The 26,021-nt window shown below is 33.9% G+C and overlaps 1 protein-coding gene across 1 annotated transcript in view; it reads left to right on the forward strand.

Moving 5' to 3' along the window:
• Positions 1–21,428, forward strand: part of LOC125659477 (tetraspanin-33-like) — a 36,066-nt gene extending 14,638 nt beyond the window's left edge. Inside the window, exons 4-7 of the mRNA XM_048891161.2 lie at positions 5,965–6,099; positions 20,226–20,282; positions 20,537–20,653; positions 20,788–21,428. Of these exons, the coding sequence (XP_048747118.2) occupies positions 5,965–6,099; positions 20,226–20,282; positions 20,537–20,653; positions 20,788–20,862 (384 nt within the window). The 3' untranslated portion in view covers positions 20,863–21,428. The remainder of the gene's footprint in view (positions 1–5,964; positions 6,100–20,225; positions 20,283–20,536; positions 20,654–20,787) is intronic.
• Positions 21,429–26,021: the final 4,593 nt, after the last annotated feature.

The raw sequence follows: 26,021 nt of genomic DNA on the forward strand, positions 1-26,021 counted from the left end.
TAAGTACTAGATGTGTGAGTAAGTACTAGATGTGTGTGTAAGTACTAGATGTGTGAGTAAGACCTAGATGTGTAAGTACTAGATGTGTAAGTAAGTACTAGATGTGTGAGTACTAGATGTGTGAGTACTAGATGTGTGAGTAAGTACTAGATGTGTGAGTAAGTACTAGGTGTGTGAGTAAGTACTAGGTGTGTGAGTAAGTACTAGGTGTGTGAGTAAGTACTAGATGTGTGAGTAAGTACTAGATGTGTGAGTAAGTACTAGATGATGTGAGTAAGTACTAGACGTGTGAGTAAGTACTAGGTGTGTGAGTAAGTACTAGATGTGTGAGTAAGTACTAGATGTGTGAGTAAGTACTAGATGTGTGAGTAAGTACTAGATGTGTGAGTAAGTACTAGATGATGTGAGTAAGTACTAGACGTGTGAGTAAGTACTAGGTGTGTGAGTAAGTACTAGGTGTGTGAGTAAGAACTAGATGTGTAAGTACTAGATGTGTGAGTAAGTACTAGATGTGTGAGTAAGTACTAGGTGTGTGAGTAAGTACTAGATGTGTGAGTAAGTACTAGACGTGTGAGTAAGTACTAGATGTGTGAGTACTAGATGTGTGAGTAAGTACTAGATGTGTGAGTAAATACTAGATGTGTAAGTACTAGGTGTGTGAGTAAGTACTAGGTGTGTGAGTAAGTACTAGATGTGTGAGTAAGTACTAGATGTGTGAGTAAGACCTAGATGTGTGAGTAAGTACTAGATGTGTGAGTACTAGATGTGTGAGTAAGTACTAGATGTGTGAGTAAGTGCTAGATATGTGTGTAAGTACTAGATGTGTGAGTAAGTACTAGATATGTGAGTAAGTACTAGATGATATGAGTAAGACCTAGATGTGTGAGTAAGTACTAGATGTGTGAGTAAGTACTAGATAATGTGAGTAAGTACTAGATGTGTGAGTAAGTACTAGATGTGTGAGTAAGTACTAGATGTGTGAGTAAGTACTAGATGTGTGAGTAAGTACTAGATGTGTGAGTAAGTACTAGATGTGTGAGTAAGTACTAGATGTGTGAGTACTAGATGTGTGAGTAAGTACTAGATGTGTGAGTAAGTACTAGATGTGTGAGTAAGTACTAGATGTGTGAGTAAGTACTAGATGTGTGAGTAAGTACTAAATATGTGAGTAAGTTCTAGATGAGTGAGTAAGTACTAGATGATTTGAGTAAGTACTAGATGATATGAGTAAGTACTAGATGTGTGAGTAAGTACTAGATGTATGAGTAAGACCTAGATGTGTGAGTAAGTACTAGATGTGTGAGTAAGTACTAGATGTGTGAGTAAGTACTAGATGTGTGAGTTAGTACTAGATGTGTGAGTAAGTACTAGATGTGTGAGTAAGTACTAAATGTGTGAGTAAGTACTAGATTATGTGAGTAAGACGTAGATGGCGACTATTTGTACACTTCTTACTAAGTTTTATGGGCTACTTTAACATTACACCCCATCATTTATTTGTTACATATTTTGAAATTACAAAACTATCTTAAACCCTGTCATTTTGCTGTTCTTGCGTTTAGTTCGACAATGCAAACATTATCTTTGTGTTCTCGACACAAGGCTGTCTCTAAATGCTCACACACACGCATACACACACATACACACACACATGCGCGCAAACACACACACACGCACACACACACCATACTACATGTGTATCTATCTATGTTCATCTAGAACTTGAAAAAAATCATCCAAAATAAGCTCTCTATAACACGGTTTAGAAGTTGTCTATAACACTGTTAAGGGGCTGTCTATAACACTGTTTAGGAGCTGTCTATAACACTGTTTAGGGACTGTCTATAACACTGTTTAGGGACTGTCTATAACACTGTCTATAACACTGTTTAGGAGCTGTCTATAACACTGTTTAGGAGCTGTCTATAACACTGTTTAGGGGCTGTCTATAACACTGTTTAGGAGCTGTCTATAACACTGTTTAGGGGTTGTCTATAACACTGTTTAGGGGTTGTCTATAACACTGTTTAGGGGTTGTCTATAACACTGTTTAGGGACTGTCTATAACACTGTTTAGGGACTGTCTATAACACTGTTTAGGGACTGTCTATAACACTGTTTAGGGACTGTCTATAACACTGTATATAACACTGTTTAGGAGCTGTCTATAACACTGTTTAGGGGTTGTCTATAACACTGTTTAGGGACTGTCTATAACACTGTTTAGGGGTTGTCTATAACACTGTTTAGGGGCTGTCTATAAGACTGTTTAGGGGTTGTCTATAACACTGTTTAGGGATTGTCTATAACACTGTTTAGGGGTTGTCTATAACACTGTGTAGGAGCTGTATATAACACTGTTTTATGAGCTGTCTATAACACTGTTTAGGGACTGTCTATTACACTGATTAGGGACTGTCTATAACACTGTCTATAACACTTTTTAGGGGCTGTCTATAACACTGTTTAGGAGCTGTCTATAACACTGTTTAGGAGCTGTCTATAACACTGTTTAGGGGCTGTATATAACACTGTTTAGGAGCTGTATATAACACTGTTGAGAAGCTGTCTATAACACTCTTTAGGAGCTGTATATAACACTGTTTAGGGGCTGTCTATAACACTGTTTAGGAGCTGTCTATAACACTGTTTAGGGACTGTCTATAACACTGTTTAGGGACTGTCTATAACACTGTCTATAACACTGTTTAGGAGCTGTCTATAACACTGTTTAGGAGCTGTCTATAACACTGTTTAGGGGCTGTCTATAACACTGTTTAGGAGCTGTCTATAACACTCTTTAGGAGCTGTATATAACACTGTTTAGGGGCTGTCTATAACACTGTTTAGGAGCTGTCTATAACACTGTTTAGGAGCTGTCTATAACACTGTTTAGGGGTTGTCTATAACACTGTTTAGGGGCTGTCTATAACACTGTTTAGGAGCTGTCTATAACACTGTTTAGGGGTTGTCTATAACACTGTTTAGGAGCTGTCTATAACACTCTTTAGGAGCTGTATATAACACTGTTTAGGGGCTGTCTATAACACTGTTTAGGAGCTGTATATAACACTGTTTAGGGGTTGTCTATAACACTGTTTAGGGGTTGTCTATAACACTGTATATGAGCTGTCTATAACACTGTTTAGGAGCTGTGTATAACACGGTTTATAACACTGTTTATAACACTGATTAGGAGCTGTCTATAACACTGTCTGGGAGCTGTCTATAACACGGTTTATAACATTGTCTAGAAAATGTCTATAACACTGTTGAGGAGCGGTCTATAGCACTTTTTAGGAGCTGTTTTTTTTTTACATTGTTTAGGAGTAATCATTATCTTGAATTAGTGTGCTAGTTAAAAAATCCATTGAAATCATCCATTGTGTTTAGTCATTGAATAGTTTGACAATTCATGTCTTATCAGTTGAATTGGCAACTAATCAATACTAAACCGTTGAATAATAAACACTTTGCTGTTGTACAGATAACTACTAGTGTTTGTTATTAACTATATAATTAGATAACTACTAGTATTTGTTATTAACTATATAATTAGATAACTACTAGTGTTTGTTATTAACTATATAATTAGATAACTACTAGTGTTTGTTATTAACTATATAATTAGATAACTAATATAGATAACTACTAATGTTTGTTATTAACTATATAATTAGATAACTAATATAGATAACTACTAGTGTTTGTTATTAACTATATAATTAGATAACTAATATAGATAACTACTAATGTTTGTTATTAACTATATAATTAGATAACTAATATAGATAACTACTAGTGTTTGTTATTAACTATATAATTAGATAACTAATATAGATAACTACTAGTGTTTGTTATTAACTATATAATTAGATAACTAATATAGATAACTACTAGTGTTTGTTGTTAACTATATAATTAGATAACTACTAGTATTTGTTATTATCTATATAATTAGATAACTAATATAGATAACTACTAGTGTTTGTTATTAACTATATAATTAGATAACTAATATAGATAACTACTAGTATTTGTTATTAACTATATAATTAGATAACTAATATAGATAACTACTAGTATTTGTTATTAACTATATAATTAGATAACTAATATAGATAACTACTAGTGTTTGTTATTAACTATATAATTAGATAACTAATATAGATAACTACTAGTATTTGTTATTAACTATATAATTAGATAACTAATATAGATAACTACTAGTGTTTGTTATTAACTATATAATTAGATAACTAATATAGATAACTACTAGTGTTTGTTATTAACTATATAATTAGATAACTACTAGTATTTGTTATTATCTATATAATTAGATAACTAATATAGATAACTACTAGTATTTGTTATTAACTATATAATTAGATAACTAATATAGATAACTACTAGTGTTTGTTATTAACTATATAATTAGATAACTAATATAGATAACTACTAGTGTTTGTTATTAACTATATAATTAGATAACTACTAGTGTTTGTTATTAACTATATAATTAGATAACTAATATAGATAACTACTAGTATTTGTTATTATCTATATAATTAGATAACTAATATAGATAACTACTAGTATTCAGTTGTTGGTTTTAGGCAAATAAGAGAAAACTAAAGTTTGCAAACTGGTACATCCACAAAAGTACTCGTATTACGTTCATTGAAAGCACTAACAATCCCATGCATAACGTCACAGGCTTCTTGATTCTGTTGACGGAGTGTTCTTAACTAGAACATGACTGCATCAGAACAGTGACCTTTTTCACATAAAAGTTCCAGTGGTGCAGCTAATCAGAGTAAAATTTCACGAGGCCATTGTTTTACACCTGTGTATTTCTACTTAAGATATCTGTGTCCTCAGCTGGTTTGATCCACATGTAAAAGTACAAAGATGTATCAGAAATATGTGTAACATAAAGACTATTAGGATTCTGTGTTTTTTCTTTAGTACTATATTGTACTTGTGACTCATTTCAAACTCAGTCTGATTCCATTTCCAGTTCTTCATCAGACATATCACAATAACAGTTTAATTTCAAGTCAATTTCAGTATACCCAGTACATGAATTCATTTCCTCGTTCCAACCTCGCATTCACACTACCATTCATTTCTACTACATTCTGTATATACTTTTTTGCATGAAAACAAACACTCATTATTCTTTGCATTGTCTGTTTGTGCTCTGGGACAGGGGTTGGGGCTTCTCACTACAAACAGTAGTACTACTTGTGCGAGAATAATTTTTAAAGAAAATTTGAGGAATTCAAACCTGTTTGTTTCCATTACTAGTCTTAAAAAATTAATATTTTATCAAACGCACTGAAAATATCCTTTTCTTTGTTTTGATTTTGAGGCTTTAATCAATGTTGATATAGGGGAAATGGTTTTAATTACTTCAAATACCATTCATATTCAAAGTCATACTTGTGAAGGAAATCTTATACAATGGGACCCAGGATATTGCTTTGTAAGGATATCCACCTTTCAATAATGAAAACAAAGAGATATTTCAAGTTTACTCTTTAAAGTTGCTGATAAAGACAGTAAGCTTTAAAAAAAAAAACCCAACTATACTTGTTTGTATATATGAGTTGCCCGAGTGAAGCATAATTTTCGTAACTTCTTTTTCTGAAGAGTTCCAAAAATGTTTAGTTCGATATCCCGTATTTTCATAGATATTTTTATTGAATATTTTGGCATCCTTTATTAGATTCAATTCAATTCAGAGGGAAATTAGGACTCTAAAAACTCTAAAATTCCGGGAAAATAATCACAAAGAAGAATCATACACATGTAAAATAAATGGGAGCTTGTATCACTCTTTTGATGGTAAAATCATACAAAGAGTTTTAACAAGCTAATATATCCCCCCCCCCTAAAATGTCGATAAGGTTAATACATTTGAAATCAAGCTGAATACGCAATATTATTTTTGTTTTAAAGATGCAGTGCTGTGGTTTCAGCAATGACGATGAAGGATACAAAGCTTGGAAAAATAACTTATATTTCAACTGTACAGCGGGAAACAAAAGCCCTCTAAAGTGCTCAGTTCCCTGGTCCTGTTGTGTCTACAAAGACGTAAGAAATTACTTATTACCTTGAGAAAGAAGCAAACACTATGTTCATTCTTTTGCATGCAAATGTATGATTTTCGTATCGTTCAATGATATGTTGACATCGTGACGGAGGAAAGAGGGAACATATAGAGTAAGAAGGTCCTCTACATCGTCACAATGGCCGACGTCCTTTTAAAACATGGGTGAAAATATAAATATTAGAAATATTTGTCTATTCATTTCTAAAATCATCTCCTAGCTGAGTAGCTCAGTAGGTTAGCACATCGATTGCTAAACTGTAGATCGTATATTCGAGTCCAGCAGGGGTTTTGGTTTTTTTAAATGGCTTTTTTTTTTTTAATTTTTTTTTTTTTTTTTTTTTTTTTTTTTTTTTTTACAAAAATACATATATTTATTGAACAATAATCGTAAAGGGCAATGGCAAATAAAACTTCAAATTACTCGCCCTTGATTACAGGTGGCGCACGATCCGTTAACGTCCAAGGCGTTTCTAACCTCAAGTTTAAGAGAGCGTCGGGAGAACATGTTTAGATTAGAAAGTTGTTGAATATTTAGTAACGATGGCGGATTACGGTTCGTAGGACCTCACTGCGCTTAGAGACGAACTTAGAAAACGCATTGCAAGACTCTGGGCGAAAAGGAAAGCACGTTGAGAGTTTCAGCTGTAACCGAATTTTCTCTGTCATATCGATTAAATAAAGACATTCAATACACATTGAACGTTTTTCATTATAAACTACTTCGTGGTGAAGTTTACATACTTAAACAGTAGTTTAGATCGAATATATAATATACAATACATCATAATTCTTTATAAGTTGTTGAATTGCATATGTTGTAAACAATAAGATGCGCCCCCCCCCCCCCCCCCCCTCGATCGAGGATTAAGAATATCAATTATAAATATATCCATATATATCTGAAATTCTATTATTAAGCTGTTAAAATGTGTAGTAATAGTGAATGTATATGTATAACTTCTCTTTATGAAATAAAATTCACGATAGAGAAGGCACATGTATACAGTCCACATGATATATCATACCACATTAAACAGTTTATTTGCATGTTTTAACTTATATCACTTACGTGATGACGTCACGATAGGTAAACAGTTTACGATTAACTTTTTTATTAGTCCATAGGGCAAGCGAGAGCATAATAATTGGCAGGTCAAATAAATTTTACTACCCCATATGCTAGCTGTACAATAATGATTCAAAATTTCGAGTTTCTACATTTTAATTGAATATTACAATTTGGATTGCAAGTTTAAAGTGTTGAAATTAATTTACAATCCAGTCATCAAAAACGAAAACAAGACCTAAGAATATTCACTGCCTTACAGTTACAGTCTGATTATAGACACCCCTCCATTACAGTCGTGTCGTCGTACCGAGTGACGGCGGAGGGGGGTAGGGGGGTGCTATTAGCAATCGCGTTCATTCATATTTTGACGACCTTGGTTAACTCTAAAATTAATTTTCAAATGACATCTGAAATGTATATTTGTACCATACTTGGTTTATATATTGAGGACTCAAATTTCCCCTGTTCGATTATAGATCTAGTCTAGAAAGGGGGGGGGGGGGTGTCATAGAATTATAAGATCATTGATGACTGTATCACTAAGGATAAATAAAATTTCAGCAAAAAAAATTAATGCAGAATATTACAATCTACAGAGCAAATGTTTAATCCCCCGTAAATACTATCTGCAACAAAGTCGTCATCTGATATCTGTGAAGTCGGACTGAACTGAAGACTGAAGTTTATAGCGCACGACGCTGAGTGGAACTTAAAACGATCGTTGTCGCTGTCACATTTGATGACAATGAACCAATTGATTTTTTTAAAAGCTTCATATCTCGGGAATTCTACCCCCGCTCCCTGTTTGCACAACAAAAACCTTACACTCTCTTATAAATCTTATGTGCACCGGAAGTCAACAAGGACGTAAACGAGTCTTGCGCCACCTATGTTTGAAATAGGGGAAACAACTGACAAATATTCGCAATTGTATACAATATAAATTTCACTACTACACGGAAGTAACAAGAGAATAAAAAAAAAGATGAAACACAGAACTACACAAGCCACATAATTATGAATTTCTGAAGCCTTTATATAACGTACATGTATGTTAAGGAGGAGGTGCTTGAAAACAGGAAACGAAATCACACGGCAACACAGAACAGAAGGTTACAAAAACAGAGAAAACGGAACTGAAGACGAGCACTTCCAAACTAATCTTATAAACTACTCATTTCTAACGATACACGACATATAAATTAAAACGCAGCTAGCTTTCAGAGGACACACGCACATTTATATTAAGTACTTGTTGAAAAATAGATAGGTATTGGGTTGAATCAAAATAATTAAAACTTAAATTATTGAATATATCAATTAATAATCAAATATTCCTTTGAAGTTTGAGTCTAATATATCAAAAGTCGTCACCCCCCCCCCCCCCCCGCCCCATTCTCAGAGGCAATTTGTTTTTGATTGTTTGGAAAAACCATAAATTGTATCCAGGAACAGGGAGTTCGTTTAACATACAAAACACCAAGATTGCAAATAAAAAGTCAAGGTTGTGAAAAAATACACTGCATCGCATTAAATTGATGCGGTATTTACACACAAGGTAAAAAAAAAATAGATATATATTTTTTTACTATATATATATTTTATTTGGAAGCATACAATTTTGGTTGGGATAAAAATATCCTAGGATATTCCCACTTATTCCTCACCTATGGTGCCAAGAGCCCATTGGATTGGATGTATTTCTTTTTTAATTACATACGTATATATACACAAACACACACATACATATACACACACATATATACATACATACATACATACATATATATATATATATATATATATATATATATATATATATATATATATATATATATATATATATACACGTATACATATATATATACACACACATATATATTTAAATCATACACTATATTACTTTTAAGAAAATTAATATATAAGACACATACATATAGATAAACATTCATATATATAAATTCGATATTTATAATACTATAACAAATATATATAAATATGATAGAGATATTATTCAATAAGCCATGATGCCTGAGGGGAACAGCCTTAAACACACAATGTCCATATTTTCCCCTTCAGGCAGCTTCACTGAAGGACAGACTCCTTCAGATAGTCTGACTATTTTTTATTATTATCATCACAAAGTCATAGAAATATCATAATCCATTTATAATTGAAGTTGAAATTCAATGTTTTATAAGTCTCATATTGGTACATTAAGTTTGTTTTTACAAAATAGGAAATGTCATTAATATTTTCTTCTTTATTTTCATATCTTAACTTCATCTTTATTTTATATATGTAATAAGCTGTATATGATAATAAATGATTTATTGAAGTGGTAGTTTTATTTTCTTCATGAAAAAATCCTAATGCAACATGTTTCCATTTTAAATTAAATTTCAAATGATTTTCTAATTTCTTCCATATTAATTTCTACACTCAAAGATTAAATGTTTTGTGTCTTCGAGTGTTTGGCAATACGGGCATTGATTGGATACATTCTTATTCCATTTGTGAACAGATTTATTATTATTAAGTAGATTTTGTAGGAGTTTGTAATTAAATTCTGTTAATTGCTTGTCTTTGATTTTAGTGATTTTTGACTGATAAATATTTGTTTTGTTTTCTTCAAAATTGAAATTGAAGCTTTTTGCCCAAAATCTCTCACAGTAGGGTTTAATAAAGATTTTATTGATAAATATTTCATATATTGTTTTGCTATTTATCAAGTTTAGGGGTATTCTTCTCTTGTTTTCTAATAAAATGTTACTTTGTTTTCTTATATTTATATAGACTCCTTTTGAAGTATCGTGATATTTTTGGACAGGTTTAATAACCTTTTTCAGTGTGTTATATTCGCAAATCCAGTTAGACTTGTTGACAAGAATATTAGAAAAATGCAAGGTGAAGATAACGAACAGTGATCAATCTCGTAACTCCTACAAGCAATACAAAATAGATAGTTGGGCAAACAAATAATTGATATCATGAAAATTTCCGTTGTCATCAAACAGGTCTTTAATGTATAAAATTCCACTTTTTATCCAATCTGTGTAAAAAATAAGTTTACCATTAAATCGAGTCAAATTGTTTAACCATATAGTTTGCAACAATACTTCAACGTCAGTCATCTCTTTTATTTTATGTGATTTATGTTTGCATTCATTCAATGTACTGAGTACTTCGCAGTAAAATATTGGTAATGATTTGAAAATTTGCTTTATTTCATCAGTACTGGTTGTATTTGTCATTATGAGATATTCGGGTGTAACGAATCTTTTAAGAATACACGAATTAAAGAAAGATTTTAAAGATGATAGTTTTTCATTGAATATTCTTGTTACCCAAGCAGCCTTGAGTGCTTTTAATTTACAATCAATATCAACAATACCTATTCCTCCTTCATCTTGTTTTCCAATTAAAGTATATCTTTTTATCCTTTCTCTTTTGCCCCATAGGAAATTGAAGATTGTTTTCTTTATTTTTTTTTATGGATTTTTTTCTTGGATATTGCAATATAGTTGCACTCTTGTATAATTGTGTTAATGCTAAAGTATTTATTACGGTACATTTTCCATATAAGGTTAATTTTCTTGTATTCCACATTGTAAGTCTTTTTTCTAGTTTATTAATTTTTTCCGTCCAGTTTTTATTGTAACATTGATTAGCATCATGACCTATATATATCCATAAGCATTTAACAGGTGCATTGGTGATATTGATATCATATAATTTATCATATCTGTTTTTCAAAGGACCTAATAATATTCCTTCAGATTTATTTTTATTGAGTTGCATTCCTGATACCTGACCAAAGTGTTCAATTATTTTAATGACTTTTCTATAGATCTGATATCCTGTAAAAAAGTGATGTGTCGTCTGCATGTTGAAGTATTTTTATTTCATTAGTCATAAGGTCATTACTAAAGCCTTTAACTTCAGGTGAATTGTGAATATTTCTACGATAAATAAAAAAAGCAATGCTGAGATTGGATATCCTTGTCGAATGCCTTTGGTCATTTTATAAGTCCTAGACATCCATCCATTATTTTTTATGCGATATACAGGATTTGTATATAAAATTTTTATCCATTTTATGAATTGCTCTCCAAAATTAAATTTATTAAGGGTGTTGGACATGAAGTTCCATTCTACAGAATCGAAAGCTTTTTGAAAATCTAGAAGTAAGATTGCTCCTTCTTTTTGTTTTGTTTCACAGTATTCAAATATATCAAGTAAAAGTCTTGCATTTTCACCGATATATCTACCTTTAATGTATGCGGATTGGTCTTTACTTATTAGTTTATCTATAACTTTTTGTAATCTTATAGCGAAAATTTGTGCTAAAATTTTATAATCACAATTTGTAAGACTAATTGGTCTATAATTTCGAAGATCATTTTTCTCTCCCTTTTTATGTACCAGAGAAATAATTGATAATTTTTGAGAAAAAGTCATTTCCTCTTTTTCAAATCTTGTAATTAGTGATTTATAAAGTAATTTTTAATGTCATTCCAAAATATTTTATAGAATTCGATAGGTATTCCATCAGATCCGGGGGATTTGTTGTTTTTAATCTGTTTTATAGCTTGTGCACATTCGGAAACCGTTGGAAGATTATCACATATATCTTTTTCTTGATTGGTTAGTTAAGGACATTCACAATCCTCTAAATATTTTTTTTATATTTTCATCTGGGACATGATTTGTTGAATACAAGTTTTCATAAAAATTGCAAAGTGAATTCATATCTTCAGTTTTATTTATCATTTTATTATCTTCTTTAATTTCGTGTATTGTATTGGCAGATTGTTTTTTTTCTTTCTAGTCTTGAAAAGTAGGATGTGTTCCTTTCTCCATTTTCTATCCAATTTGCTTTTGATCTAATAAATGCACCTTCAGTTGTTTTCGAATAGATTTCATCTAATTCGACTTCAAGAGATTTTTTTCTATTCATATTTATTAAATGATGTGGTGACAGTTCAATTTTTTCTATTTCCTTTTCTAACACTGTAATTCTTTGTTTTCTATTTAGGCTTTTTGTTTTGAAAAATTTACCGAAAATTCTTTGATTATAGATTTCACCTTTTCCCATCTTGTTTGACTATCAATTATATTTTCTAAATCTTCTTGTTTATCTTTTAACAGTTGTTTTAACTCGGTAGTGTAGTTTATCTCTGTTAATAGCGAGGTATTTAATTTCCAAAAACCTTTACCCCTGTTTTCTTTATTCATTAAAAGGTTTAATCTAATTGATAAATGATCCGAGTTTCTATTACCTTGCGTATTTGGAGGTTTTCTAAGAAAGACATTTGACATATCTAACTCAAAATTTTCAGACATGAATATAAAGTATATTCTACTTTAAGGTATTCCATTTCCGTCACACCACATGAATCCTTCTCTTTCTTTATGTTTCATTTTCCATGTATCGACTAAGTTTAAATATGATAGCAGATCTTCTAAATGTTTTGAGCTTTTATCTTTATATGTTGATTGTGATTGATGTCTATCCTGTTTATTAAGAATCGTATTAAAATCCCCTGCAAGTATAGTATTGTTTTCACTCATTGCTAGCTTAAAAATCCACGTTTTTAATTTTTTGAAAAATTCTATTCTACTTTTATCATCATTGGGTGCATAAACATTTACGAGTGTGATAATTAGATCATTGACTTTAATATTAATCAAAAGTTTACGACCATCAACAGATCTGTGTATATTTATGATGTCAAAATTAAGCTTTTTATGAAAAAGAATGGATACTCTTCTGCTATGAGCAGAATCAGTATTAGAGTGTATGGATGTACCAAACCATCTTGAGTCATACTTAAAATTATTTTTTTCGCAAAAATGTGTTTCTTGTAGAAAAATCACATCAATATTGTTATCATTAAACCATTGATATAATGTATTTCTTTTCTCATAACCATTTAAACCCCTTACATTCAGGGTAATACTCTTCAAATGTTCCATAGGGAAAATAGCAGACAAAAAATCGTGTCAGGTATAAACAAACATGAGAGACTGTTATAATAATTATTTGACTGAAGCCGGGCGAGGTAACCCAGATTTGGATTTGTTTTTCGATTTTTTCTTAACTTCTGTGGTTACTCGTCCAAGTATCTGTCCTAGTACATTTTTTCCAGGCCAGGTTGAGGTTTTTGTGTGCATGGATTGATCATAGTTGAGGCCTGTAGCCCAAAAATCTTTGTATGTGGTTTCTGCGAAAATTACATTTTTCGTAGAGTTTTCAAGAACATCTCGGAAATTCTCAACTTGTTCCGATTTTTTCGAAATAATCTCCTCCATGATCTGAACCCGTGATGAAATCCAACTATCCGATGTAGTGACAAAGTTGCCAATTCTTTTGGCTTCGAGTGACGACTTAGCTGCTCGGATTTTATCGGCAGCCATGAGATCGCCGGATCTTATAGCTTTTACACACTGGAAGGCCTGTTCTGCAGAATTGAATTTTTCACCAAATACAGATATTTCACATGGGTAGAAATTTGAAAGAGCATTTTGTTCGCCTTGGAATAGGATATAGTTATTGGGGCATTTTTTTAGCATGAGCAGAGCATTGTTCATCACCCGGGGGTGCCCCGGTTGAAGGCAAACTTTGCATTTAGTTTCTTCCGTGCATTCATTGGTGGGGTGGTCAGAACTCCAACAAATTCGGCATTTTCGTTTGGGGGGTTTGGTTGACCGTAATGATAAATGCGGCACTGTATCCCTGCGCAGTAGCTCGTGCGGGGGAGAAATTTGTTATCTGGAAAGGGTTCTAAATAAATGTATCTGTTGCCATTTAACACACCAGTCATTTTGTCATCGGATTTCTTATTTTTTCATATTGTAGGTCACTTTTTGGGTTAGCACCTAGTTTTGTGAGCATCGCCAAAATTTCTTTGTCATCGACAGACAGGGGCACTCCAGACACAGTCACTTTAAGAACTCTATCTGCGGGTGATTTTGACCCAGTGACATAGGGATTTTGCTCGTATACATTGAAGTTTTGATTGTTGATATCAACCCCTTGAGTTAATAGAGTTTGTTTACTTTCATTATTGGTCAGGTATATACGCCAAAGATCACGGTCAAGCTGGATGCAACTTACCGTGTCCCCGACTGAGTGAATGACACTTTGCACAAGTTCAAAATCTGAAATTCGATTGTTTCTGTTCATTTGGATTTCGCTATTTTTTAAATAAACTGGCTTAGATAAGGTTTCCATATTGCAGAAAGACTTTTACCAATGTTTAACACAGAATAATTTGAGGTAAACACGGGTGAACACGTACTCACCACACAGCAGAACTGTTCACAAAAACGATCTCCAAAGTTTTCACTATATGTAAAGTTGAATTCTGCACAAAATTAAATTCATGTATCGGCGACAACGTCGCGAAATCATATGGTGAATCTGGAGACCAACTGACTATGAAAACAGTCCAATTATTGTCAAAATTGATGGAGCAGAGTAGGTCACAGCTTACCTTAGCCCAGTCACGTGACTTTTATTCTAAAAAAATGGCTTTCTACTAAAACTGCATTTTAAGTTTTCAATTTCAAAATATTGTTGTCCATATCCTCCACTTTTCGGCATAATCATGTTATTCACACCGCAGTTTATTTCGTAATTACCACACCATCTACGACCCCCACCCACAAGGTTGTTTTAATTTATACTTCTTTCACCTGTGCCATATTTGAAAAGTTTGAAAATTTGCATATTCCTACAGTAATTTAACGGAATAAACCAAATTTAAAGGGCAAATAACTCTTACTAAAGGAAAAATAAATCTTACACTTTATCGCGCGGTGCGAATAACATGATTATGCCCACTTTTCATCCAGATCAAAATTTCTCTGGTGTAGCATACAGCCTTAATTCATTGAAATGATAACATAACGTGTATAGCGGACAACTACCCAAGAGCTGATCACGCTCGACGTCGCTTAACTTACGTGACCAAGAAAGACCACTCTACCACATCACTAGAAAAGCTAGCACACTAGCGAGGCAGTATAAGTTCCCTCTATACTGTCCGCTCCGTTCAGAGAAGCTTGAGGTGAATGTCCGTCACTTCTTCAGTAACGACATCCGCCGTTCACGACTACACTGTACAACCACCGTCGTCTCCGGACGAAACCATGTACTTACATGAAGAGACTCTAGCTGAAGAACGCCCCTCTCAATAGCAACAACCACGCTCGCTAGGTGGCGCGTCATGTTCCATTTTTATTTCTACAGGAAAAGTGGGACGAGGTTCCACCCTATTTTTTACGGGCTAGTATGGATAAACCTAGAGCTTACGAATGATGCGAAGTTGATCGTTCGGATCTAAAATAGCTATATTTAGCGTATCTCACGTGATTAGGCATATTCCAGAAAATCCCTTTGAGATAGAAGCGATTAAGCAGAGCGAGTATATGTAAACATTTACTTAACGGTGAAATACGCAACAAAGAGTGACATATTAATACATTTTATGCATGAATAAATTATACTGAGGTCAAACATGGACGATAATTGCCCGTGTTCATATAGTATTTGATTGATTTAGATATCCAAGGAAAGATAACTCCCATTATTAACGTACTCACAACGTACCGGTGGTATACAATAATACAATGTTTATACATTTCTGAATGATGAGTGAATCTTTATTTTCATCAGAATCTTTTCCATCATACTCGCAGACCAGGTCCCCATTCCCCTACCAGTGTCAATCTGTGACTGATAGCAGTGCGGTATCTAATTTGATATAGTCTAGAGGAAATTCGAAATATGGTAGTGACATTTCTTCCTCACTGAATTAGCTGGATTTTTAACGTTTAAAGAAAAGTGGGGTATGGACTGGGGGTTTAAAAATGCTATTTGCCAAATTTTCAACAATATTAATTACAAGGCAAGGCAAAAGGGGTTATAAGCTACAGATGATGCAATTTTCACTTGCAAGTTGCACTGCCACAAGTTACACTTAATAAGTGACTTACTTACAGATAAATAAAGTAACTTACAAATATCTTATTTATTTATTTAGCTATCATTTCATTTCATTTTTTTTTTAATATCATGGTTTGTACTTGTAGAGTCATCGCAATAAAGGGACATTAATTATTAGTGTTACAAAAAAATCTGATCATGCAGTTTTTAAATTTCTGAATTTTGTAAAAATAAAAATAAATAAATAATACATTCTGATACCACTGAGCCCCCCGACTGGCCAGATAGTTCTGCTTCTGTCAGTTCTGATGCAACTAGCTCAGCCCCCAGACTGGCCAGAGAGTCCACTGTATCGGTAAATTCTGATAATGATGCAACTCAGCCCCCCCCCCCCTCCCCCGCCCGAGAGACAGCTCTACCAGAAGTTCTCGGAAAAGACTTGCTGTTGTTTAATAAATCAGTTTTCCTATTAATTGTACTTTTGCTCCTGTTCATCAGTTCATTAGGCTATAGCCCAATCTGATTAAATTTAAGATCTTTGATCCGCTCTGTATTCCTCTTCCTTTCCTGTATCTGTGAAGTCCAGAGGTGAGATATATTCTTTCCAAAACAACTAAGAATGTTCATGGAACAATTTAGTATTAATTGTTTTCCTTTTCTGTTGTATGCCTTATTTCAAGAAATAACTTCCAGGTCACTTTTTAATGTGAAATGGAACATTTTCAATTTTTGACAACCTGACGGTAGGGGTGTTTAAGGCCCTATACCTCATTTTCTGTAAGGAAGTGGAGTAAAAGGAATCCAGAATTGGATTCAGCATACTCAAAATTGGTAATTACATCTGTTTTTTATTGTTTTGGGTAATGGTGTTTCAAGAAATAAAGTTGGGTCACTTTTTGATGCGAAATGAAACATTTTCCGTTTTTGACAACCTGACGGTAGGGGTGTTTGAGACACTATATCTCATTTTCTATAAGAAATTGGAGTAAAAGGAATCCAGATTTGAAATCAGCATACTCAAAATTGGTAATTACACCCGATTTTTATTGATTTGGGTAATTTTTAAAAAATGGGTGGTGGTTGCTACTCTCAAGAATTTTTCACTCGCATTGCCGGTGAAGGTCTGAAGGTTTGCAAAATTTAGGCCTATGCTCGACGCTTACGGCATTTGAGCAGGAAGGCATCTTTATCGTGCCACACCTGCTGTGACACGGTGCCTCGGTTTTTGCGGTCTCATCCGAAGGACCGTCCCATTTAGTCGCCTGTTACGATAAGCAAGAGGTATTGAGGACCTATTCTAACCCGGGCCCCCACGGGTAGTGATTTAATTACATTTTTATAAACGAAATCTAACTTATAACAACATTTTCGTGAATCAGAGAAACGAAATTTGAATTAAGCACGCGTATTGATGTCCTTCAGCAATAGCTAGCCGATAGAACTCTGAAAGAAGTGGCCAGTTTTAGAATATATTTTACATCATTGGATATATTGTGCAATAAATACTAAACGTTTTATGGGTGTAAGAAAATTAGCTCCGATTAGATGGTTACGTTTGGGATAGGGAAGAGGTATTTTCGTGAGTTCAAGTCAAGTTCTACAGCTTCAATAACACCATTTCGTGTAGGATATTGATAAACAAAATTCTCCGTCCCATTTTCCCTTTGATACATGTGTATTTTCATCATGAAGAGAAAATTTTTAGCCTCATTTCTTATCATATAAGTATATAATTCCAGTGAAACAAACATATCAAAGTAGTGAAACATAGATATCAAACCAGTGAAACATAGATATCAAACCAGTGAAACAAACATACATAAATATCAAAGCAGTGAAACAAACATAGATATCACACCAGTGAAACATAGATATCAAAGTAGTGAAACAAATATAGATATCAAACCAGTGAAACAAACATAGATATCAAACCAGTGAAACATAGATATCAAAGCAGTGAAACAAACATACATATCAAAGCAGTGAAACATAAATATCAAAGCAGTGAAACAAACATAGATATCAAACCAGTGAAACATACATAGATATCACACCAGTGAAACAAACATAGATATCAAACCAGTGAAACATATATATCAAAGTAGTGAAACAAATATAGATATCAAACCAGTGAAACATAGATATCAAAGTAGTGAAACAAATATAGATATCAAAGCAGTGAAACAAATATAGATATCAAAGCAGTGAAACATAGATATCAAAGCAGTGAAACAAACATATATATCAAAGCAGTGAAACAAACATAGATATCAAACCAGTGAAACATAGATATCAAAGCAGTGAAACAAATATAGATATCAAAGCAGTGAAACAAATATAGATATCAAACCAGTGAAACAAACATAGATATCTGTAATCGATATGACTAATATCTGAAGCGTTGTGTGTAGGATACCAAATCAAGGTACTGAAACGAGGGGACGAACGACACATAATGTCACAAAGACAAGAGACTGACAGGCCATATCCGTCACCTGAGTTAAAAGTATCACTAGTGCCAAGGGCTATGGAATATAGAGAAACAAATCCTGTTCTACATATCTAAGCTGAATTCAAATATCTAACAACAATATAAAACAAGATGTGTTCTTAAACTTAAATGCCCCTGATAGTGCTTATACTAATGAAAAGTGAAGATAACGAACAGTGATCAATCTCATAACTCCCATAAGCTGACTTAATTTTATATCATACCAGAAAAATCTAGGTGTATTTCATAGCCAATAACTGGCAATATTGAAAAAAGACAAGAAATAGGTTTCTTTATGTTTATTAATTATGTTAGTAGTGTAAATAACATATAATACTCATCATTAACATTAAATTAGCAGTCTATAAAAAGTCACTGAAGACTAATTACTGTAATTTACATAACACATCATCATAGTTTCACATCACATTAGAATTCACTAAAGAATCCCCCTGTTTTCATCTTGAAATCAGAATGACAAGGTGGTCCTGTAGTGAAAATCATCATGTAGTAGAAAAGGGACTTCAGGAAGTCTGAAAAAAAATTAAATGGCTTGAGATGACGTGAAGTCAAAAGATGACAGACTAGCAATTTCAGAAAAACCTACAATTTTGCCTTTCCTCGTGGCCATTTTCCAAATAGATCTTGTTGAAAACCAAAGACCTAAGGAATGATGCAATTTCCCAACATTCCTCCATCTATACATTAAATCTATCCTACCTTCAAATGGATTAGAAAATGTAGTTGAACATTCAATGATGAAATTGTTTTTGTACTATGATGAACCAATAAATTAAATTTTATATTTTGTTTGACACTGAAGTATCTTCCATTGACTAGCTTGACTGCATAATCGCATACTTTTATTCCACCCAGTCCAAAACATGTATCTCCCCAGTAATGACTCGGGATATCTCCCCAGTACAACTCGCACGTGCAAAGTTCCTTTCATTCAACCCTACCTGCACATAGCGGATCAACCCTTTGTCTTGTGTAAACTGAAAAATAAACAAGACATCCCTAGGTCTATTGTTCCTATGTGACAGAGTATCCACATTCTACACAGGTAAAACAAGCCCCGAGGCTCTTTGGATTCCAACAACTGAAATTTAAAATGGCGCCGCGGTTTCTGAAATATGAAATGTCCGTGTCGCATTTCCGAAATTTCTGTCGCATCCCCCCTGTCACTATATGTAGTTTCGGCTTTTCGGCGCATATAAATTCCAGATTTTCCAATCAGATTCACTGTAAATGCATCAAATCAAGAAGTTAAATGATGTCGATATATTTTCGCCGTTAATCTCCGCGTTATTACGCTCTGAATTCACGTGATATTATACATGTACTTTTATTTCGCTTCAATATGCCTTTCTTTTGCGTTAGTTTGATTTTCTTTTGTTTCAAATAATCCTAAACTTTCGTATAACCATCCCGTATCAGACGATGTGAAAATTCACTGTCATAGAGTTGTTCTCCACGGTAAAATGCATTAAAAAGAACGAAATTTGGTAGTCCCTACAAAAATTAGCGATCTTACAGCATCTTTCTATCTATCAACCGATCATGTATTTCCTTTCCATGTTCTGCTTTATAGGGAGATACGAAAAACACCAAATGTGGTAATGGAGTGTTAAATTCCACCAGTGTGAGCGTGAGTACTATATTACAAAGCTGATAAATGTGAGTGGCCTCAATTACCAGTTCAAAGGATCAATTCATAATATGACTATATCAGCTAATTCATAAATACATTTCCATCGGACTGTGGTTCAAGCATAAGTATATTCTACGTTTTTCAACTCTTTTCTCATCTGTTCGTACTCGGGTATAAACTACTAGTAATAGCAGAGAGAGAGAGAGAGAGAGAGAGAGAGAGAGAGATTCAACGTTCTTCATCCATTGTAGGCTGTACAATTATCAAGTAAGATTAACACCAGAGGTTGTCTGAAGGCTTTCAAAGAATGGATAGGGAGCAATATATTTATTGTTACGTGCGGCATCATAGGCGCTTTCGTTCCCCAGGTACCATACGCTTGTAATTTGTGTAACTAGGTTTTGAAATTTTTTGTCTTATAATCTTTTTTCCTTTAAAACACGATTCGAATTTTGTAACAGTTTAGAATAGATAACAATGTATACTTTTATCTCTTTTACAGATGATGGCGATTAATTTTGCAGACAGACTTTACAACCAAATAAGAACAGAGGAATCCAAATGGAGTACCCTGTGAACTGTATATGTAACCATAAAAATATTTCCCAGCGATATGGTGATATAACTTTATGCATTAATCTTAAGATAGCAGTGTGTGTGTCTGGAAGTCTGGAAACCAATTGTACCCCTAGGTTTGATTACGATGCAAAATAAAATTTCAAGTTCCATTATCTTTGGTGGTTCTTAATTAATTGTGATGTTGTTGAGTACTCTGCTAAAAATCAATAAATATATATACCAATAATATCACACATAATTATAGTATTTGATATGCAATTAATATAATTTTATGTACAAAACAATAGTTACATATACAAGATGCATTTCTCTTGCATATCAAACATATTCAATGGCAATTGTATTTTCAGTTCTGACAAAATTTAATAACAGCCTTAACAAAATGACACGCTGCGCGGTATCCTCGGACCAACTTTTACGTTGTATATAGAGGGAGTTTAGTCGGAATCTCATCTCCGACAATTGTCTTACATTGTGCTGGTATTAATTTTTATAGATTATGTCTGAACAATACATCTTTGTTTTTCTTTTTGTAAAAAAGTAATAAAAATCATTTGCGCACAAGCTGTTGAATGTTTTCTTTACAATGTAGGTCCTGATTATAGGCCGTCAGGAGGGGGAGATCTTAGAAAGATGGCGAGTCTTCAGTACATGATAATAAACTTAATCATATATATTCCTCACGTTAAATCAAAAACTAAATTGTGTCACATCATAGACAGTTGCTTCTGCAACAAAATGGAAAAAAGAAATATCCGAATCTAGTGATCGGTCATCCAAAAACTTGCTTTGTTAAACACGACTCTGATTCCACGCACAAGTACTTTGAAATTGAAACAAAAATACGCTGGAGTTCCTCTTTGACATTATCTTCGTAGTCTTTGGTGATCAGGTCTTCCAACAGTCTGTTGGAATTCCCATGGACACGAATTTTGCTCCTTTGTTAACTGACCTGTTTTAATATTCCAATGAAGCAGAATTTATTCACAAACTTCTACATGAGAAGAATCAATCTCTTGCTGTGACCTTCAACTCGACATTTAGATATATCGACGACGTTTCATCTATTAACAATAATCATTTTCATTCATGTATCGATTCCATATATCCCTGTGAACTCGAGATAAGACATCACGAAGTCCTCAACATCTGCTTCGTACTTTTGTTTTATTGAAAATGGATATTAATGGCAAACTAACAACTCAACTTGATGACAAACGGGATGATTTCATCTTCATCGTCAACGTCCCATATTTATGTAACAATATTTCATTGTCACCTGCATATGGTGTTTATGTCTCTCAACTGATTCAATATGCAAGATCATGTTCTGCGTATGATAAGTTTTTAAACCAAGGCAGGCTACTGAGAACGGTCTCGTTTAAAGTCAGCCTTTCGCAAATTCTATGGTCGTTATAATGATCTAGTTTGCCAATACATCCTATCATTGGGTCAAATGCTGTCTGACGTGTTTCATACCGATTGTTAAGCCGTTCTTGGCACACTGATTTTGACTGCAGATTACTCGGTTACCTGATCAATATATAGGGATCATCACGTTGGGTGTGGCCGGGCGACAGGGAATGCTTACTTAGACACCTGATCCCACTTTTGGTGTGTCCAGGGGTCCGTGTTTGCCCAACTCTTTATTTTGTGGGAGTTTTGAGATTGATCACTGTTCGTTATCTCCGCCTTTTGTATATCCAAAACCATCATCATTGTTTGATTATTCTATGAATTTAAATTGTGGCAGTTACATGTACATATTTTGATAAATTACATGGCTTTTTAATTTTTTTTTAATAATCTTTGAATCTAAGTTTTGATGCTATGGGATCGGGAGATATACATGTATATCATGTCGCCTAATGGGATTTAACCAATCTCAACATGTCCCAATAACTGGTTGAACACTCACACACCGAATAAATATGGCCGTTTTATTAATAAACATTCGTTTTTTATATAGTGTTTGTGTATATATGAAATATCTACACCCTCCTTTATCATTGTAATAGTGTGTTTTGTGATTAATTCATATGAATATTAAAAAATTATGAATTGTCTTCCTTCACGGTTAGAAATATGGTGAAATGATATCTACTTGATATAATGAAAAAAGGTATGTCCATGACATAATGAGCCGGTGCGTCCGGAAGTTGTTATAAAGCAATATTACAAAATGTAGCTCTAAATCTGAAAATTTTATTTGGTTGTAAAAATGTAACTTTTAACAATAATCATTAATAAATAAAAGTTAAGGTTAAGATGATTTTCGATTCAATTGTGATCAATCTCATTACTCGTATAAGCAATACAAAATACGGACAACTGGACACACCAAAGGTGGGATCAGGTGCCTAGGAGGATTAAGCATCCCCTGTCGACCGGTCACCCCCGCCGTGAGCCGTATATCTTGTTCAGGTAAACGAAGTTATCCGTAGTCAAAATAAATGTGCCAAGAACGATCTAACAATCGGTATGAAATACGTCAGACAGCATTTGACCCAATGATAGAATGTATTGGCAAACTAGATCGCTATAAAGATCATAGAATTTGCGAAATGCTGACTTTAAACGAAACCGTTGAAACCCTCTTATCATGAAAGAACCACAGCATAAAATAAAAAGGCACCATATTTTCATAAAAGAGCCACAACATATAATAACAAGAGTACTGCAAAACGATACAATATACGCCCGTCGTACAGTGAAATTGAACCTGGAAGCATATTGTGCACTCTGAATTGATATAACACACATTCTGAATAGAAAAGTATTAAAGTGAGTCATGGTGCACCAATCCACCTGATATGTGAACTGAGTATCTATTACTCTGAGATTGAGGTTGTGACAGAATGTCGGTGCAATATCTATCTATGATGATAAAAAGTACAGGAAACCATTTGATCTACTTTTAGCCCCAAAGTAGGTCATGGTGCACCAATTAAGCTGAAATGTGAACTGATTATGCATTTCTCTGAAAGGGAGGTTGTGACTAAATTTCAGAGCAATATCTGTGACCATACCAAATAAAAAATCTGGAAAACTCTGACCTATTTTAACCCCTAAAGTACTGTAAGTCATAGTGCGTCAATCCAGCTGAAATGTTAACTGCATATGTCTTCCTCCGAGAGGAAGCCTTTGACTAAATATCAAGGCAATATCTATATCCATAATGAAAAAAGCCCGGGAAACTGTCTGACCTATTTTTAGGCCAAAAGTAGGTCAAGTGTATACCAATTCAGCTGAAATGCAAACTGAACTTTTACTCCGCTGAGAGGAAGCCTTTGACTAAATATCAGGGCAATATCTGTATCCGTAATGAAAAAAAAAGCCCGGAAAATTGTTTGACTAATTTTTTCCAAAAATTAGGTCAAGGATAGACCATTCCAGCTGAAATGCAAACTAAAATTACATTCCTCTGAGAGGAAGCCCTTGATTAAATATCAGGGCAATATCTGTATCCGTAATGAAAAGAGTTTGGAAAACTGTTTGACCTATTTGCCCCCCAAAAAGTAGATCAGGGATGGACCAATCCAGCTGAAATGCAAACTGAACTTGTAATCCTCCAAGAGGAACAAGCCTTTGACTAAATTTCACGGCAATTATGTATTTGTAATAAAAAAAGCCTGGAAATCTGTTTTACCTACTTTTAGTCCTAATGTAGGTCATGGACGGACGGACCAATCCAGCTGAAATGCAAACTAAACTTGTGTTCCTCTGAAAGGAAGCTTATGTGTAAATTTCAGGGCAATATCTGTATCTGTAACGAACAAAAGTCCGGAAAACTGTTTGACCTACTTGTAGCCCTAAAGTAGGTTAAGGATAGACCAATCCAGCTGAAATGCAAACTCACTCTTGCAATTCTTGAGGGAGATATTGTGACCAAACAAAGTTACATCCGTTACGGAAAAAGTCCGGAAAACATGACCCCTGACGGACAGCCAGCCAGCCAGCTAAGCGGACAGACGCACGGACAGCGCCATAACATAATACGTCCCATCTAATGACGGGTGTATAAAAAGCACCACCTTATCATGAAAGAACCACATCATATACATGTAACGAAAAAGCATAATACTATCGATCATGAAACACATCCACAAAAGGCAGTTATGGCGTTCTATACTCCCATATATGTGGGACTAGAGAAGATTTGTGAAAATATGGCCTTTTTAAAGCATATTTGGCCCCGCCCATAAGGTCCCGGGGGTGGTAAAATATTGCATTTCTCAGTTTTATTACTCTTATCCTAGAGATGCTTCACACCAAAAATAATAACAATTGGCTTTGTAGTTTTCAAGAAGTTAAAAATGTAAAATTGTTAACGGACGACGCACGTCGTCGGACAAAGACCTACGACAATAGGTCACCTGAGTGACTCAGGTGACCTAAAAAAAACAGTGGTCTCATGTCGCGGAAGGCGTTGAACGTTAAACAACCCTCACTGCGCCAGCCTGAGTATATGTCTAACGTTTTGGTATTTCATGAGTGAAAAATTAAACACAGAACCAAGAAGGAAGTGCAGTGTAAAGGAAATATATCCTTCAGTTCTCTGCTTGTCACAAAATCCAGATACTTCAGGAACACAACTCTACGCACCTTCTCTACTGACGAGGAAGATCGGGTCCTGCTGCATTGTACTACTTTGAACGATGTGACTCTCCCAATGATGAAACCTAAAAAAACGTGTGTTGCTAAAACGTGGAACGGAAAAGATTGTATGTAATAATGTTATGAGAAGATTAGCATTTTGTAAAATCAAAAGGGAAGCAGAACGGGAAGTCATCCCCAGAATCCATCGTTTCATATACTTCATACTCATGCATGTATTTTGAAACCTTTACAACTTAATGCAAGAAATCCTATTGACGCAAGCGTCGAATTCGGCCGTCTACATATGTACTCGGTAACTATTAAAACTATATGCAAAATGAAAAATTGAAGATAAAAAAAGTGATTAATTTCATAAATACCATAAATAATACGAAATTGAGAGTAGGATAAACACGGACCCATGGAAATATTACAGGAGGGATCAGGTGTCTGGGATCCCCATGGTTAACTATGAAAACTATGTAGAGCAAACCATTTAGAAATATGCAATAGTTCTTCGCTATACATGTAGTTCATTCTGGCATTATTCGTATTTTA

Source organism: Ostrea edulis, chromosome 9, assembly GCF_947568905.1.
Source record: "Ostrea edulis chromosome 9, xbOstEdul1.1, whole genome shotgun sequence".
NCBI classification, from domain to species: Eukaryota; Metazoa; Mollusca; class Bivalvia; order Ostreida; family Ostreidae; genus Ostrea; species Ostrea edulis.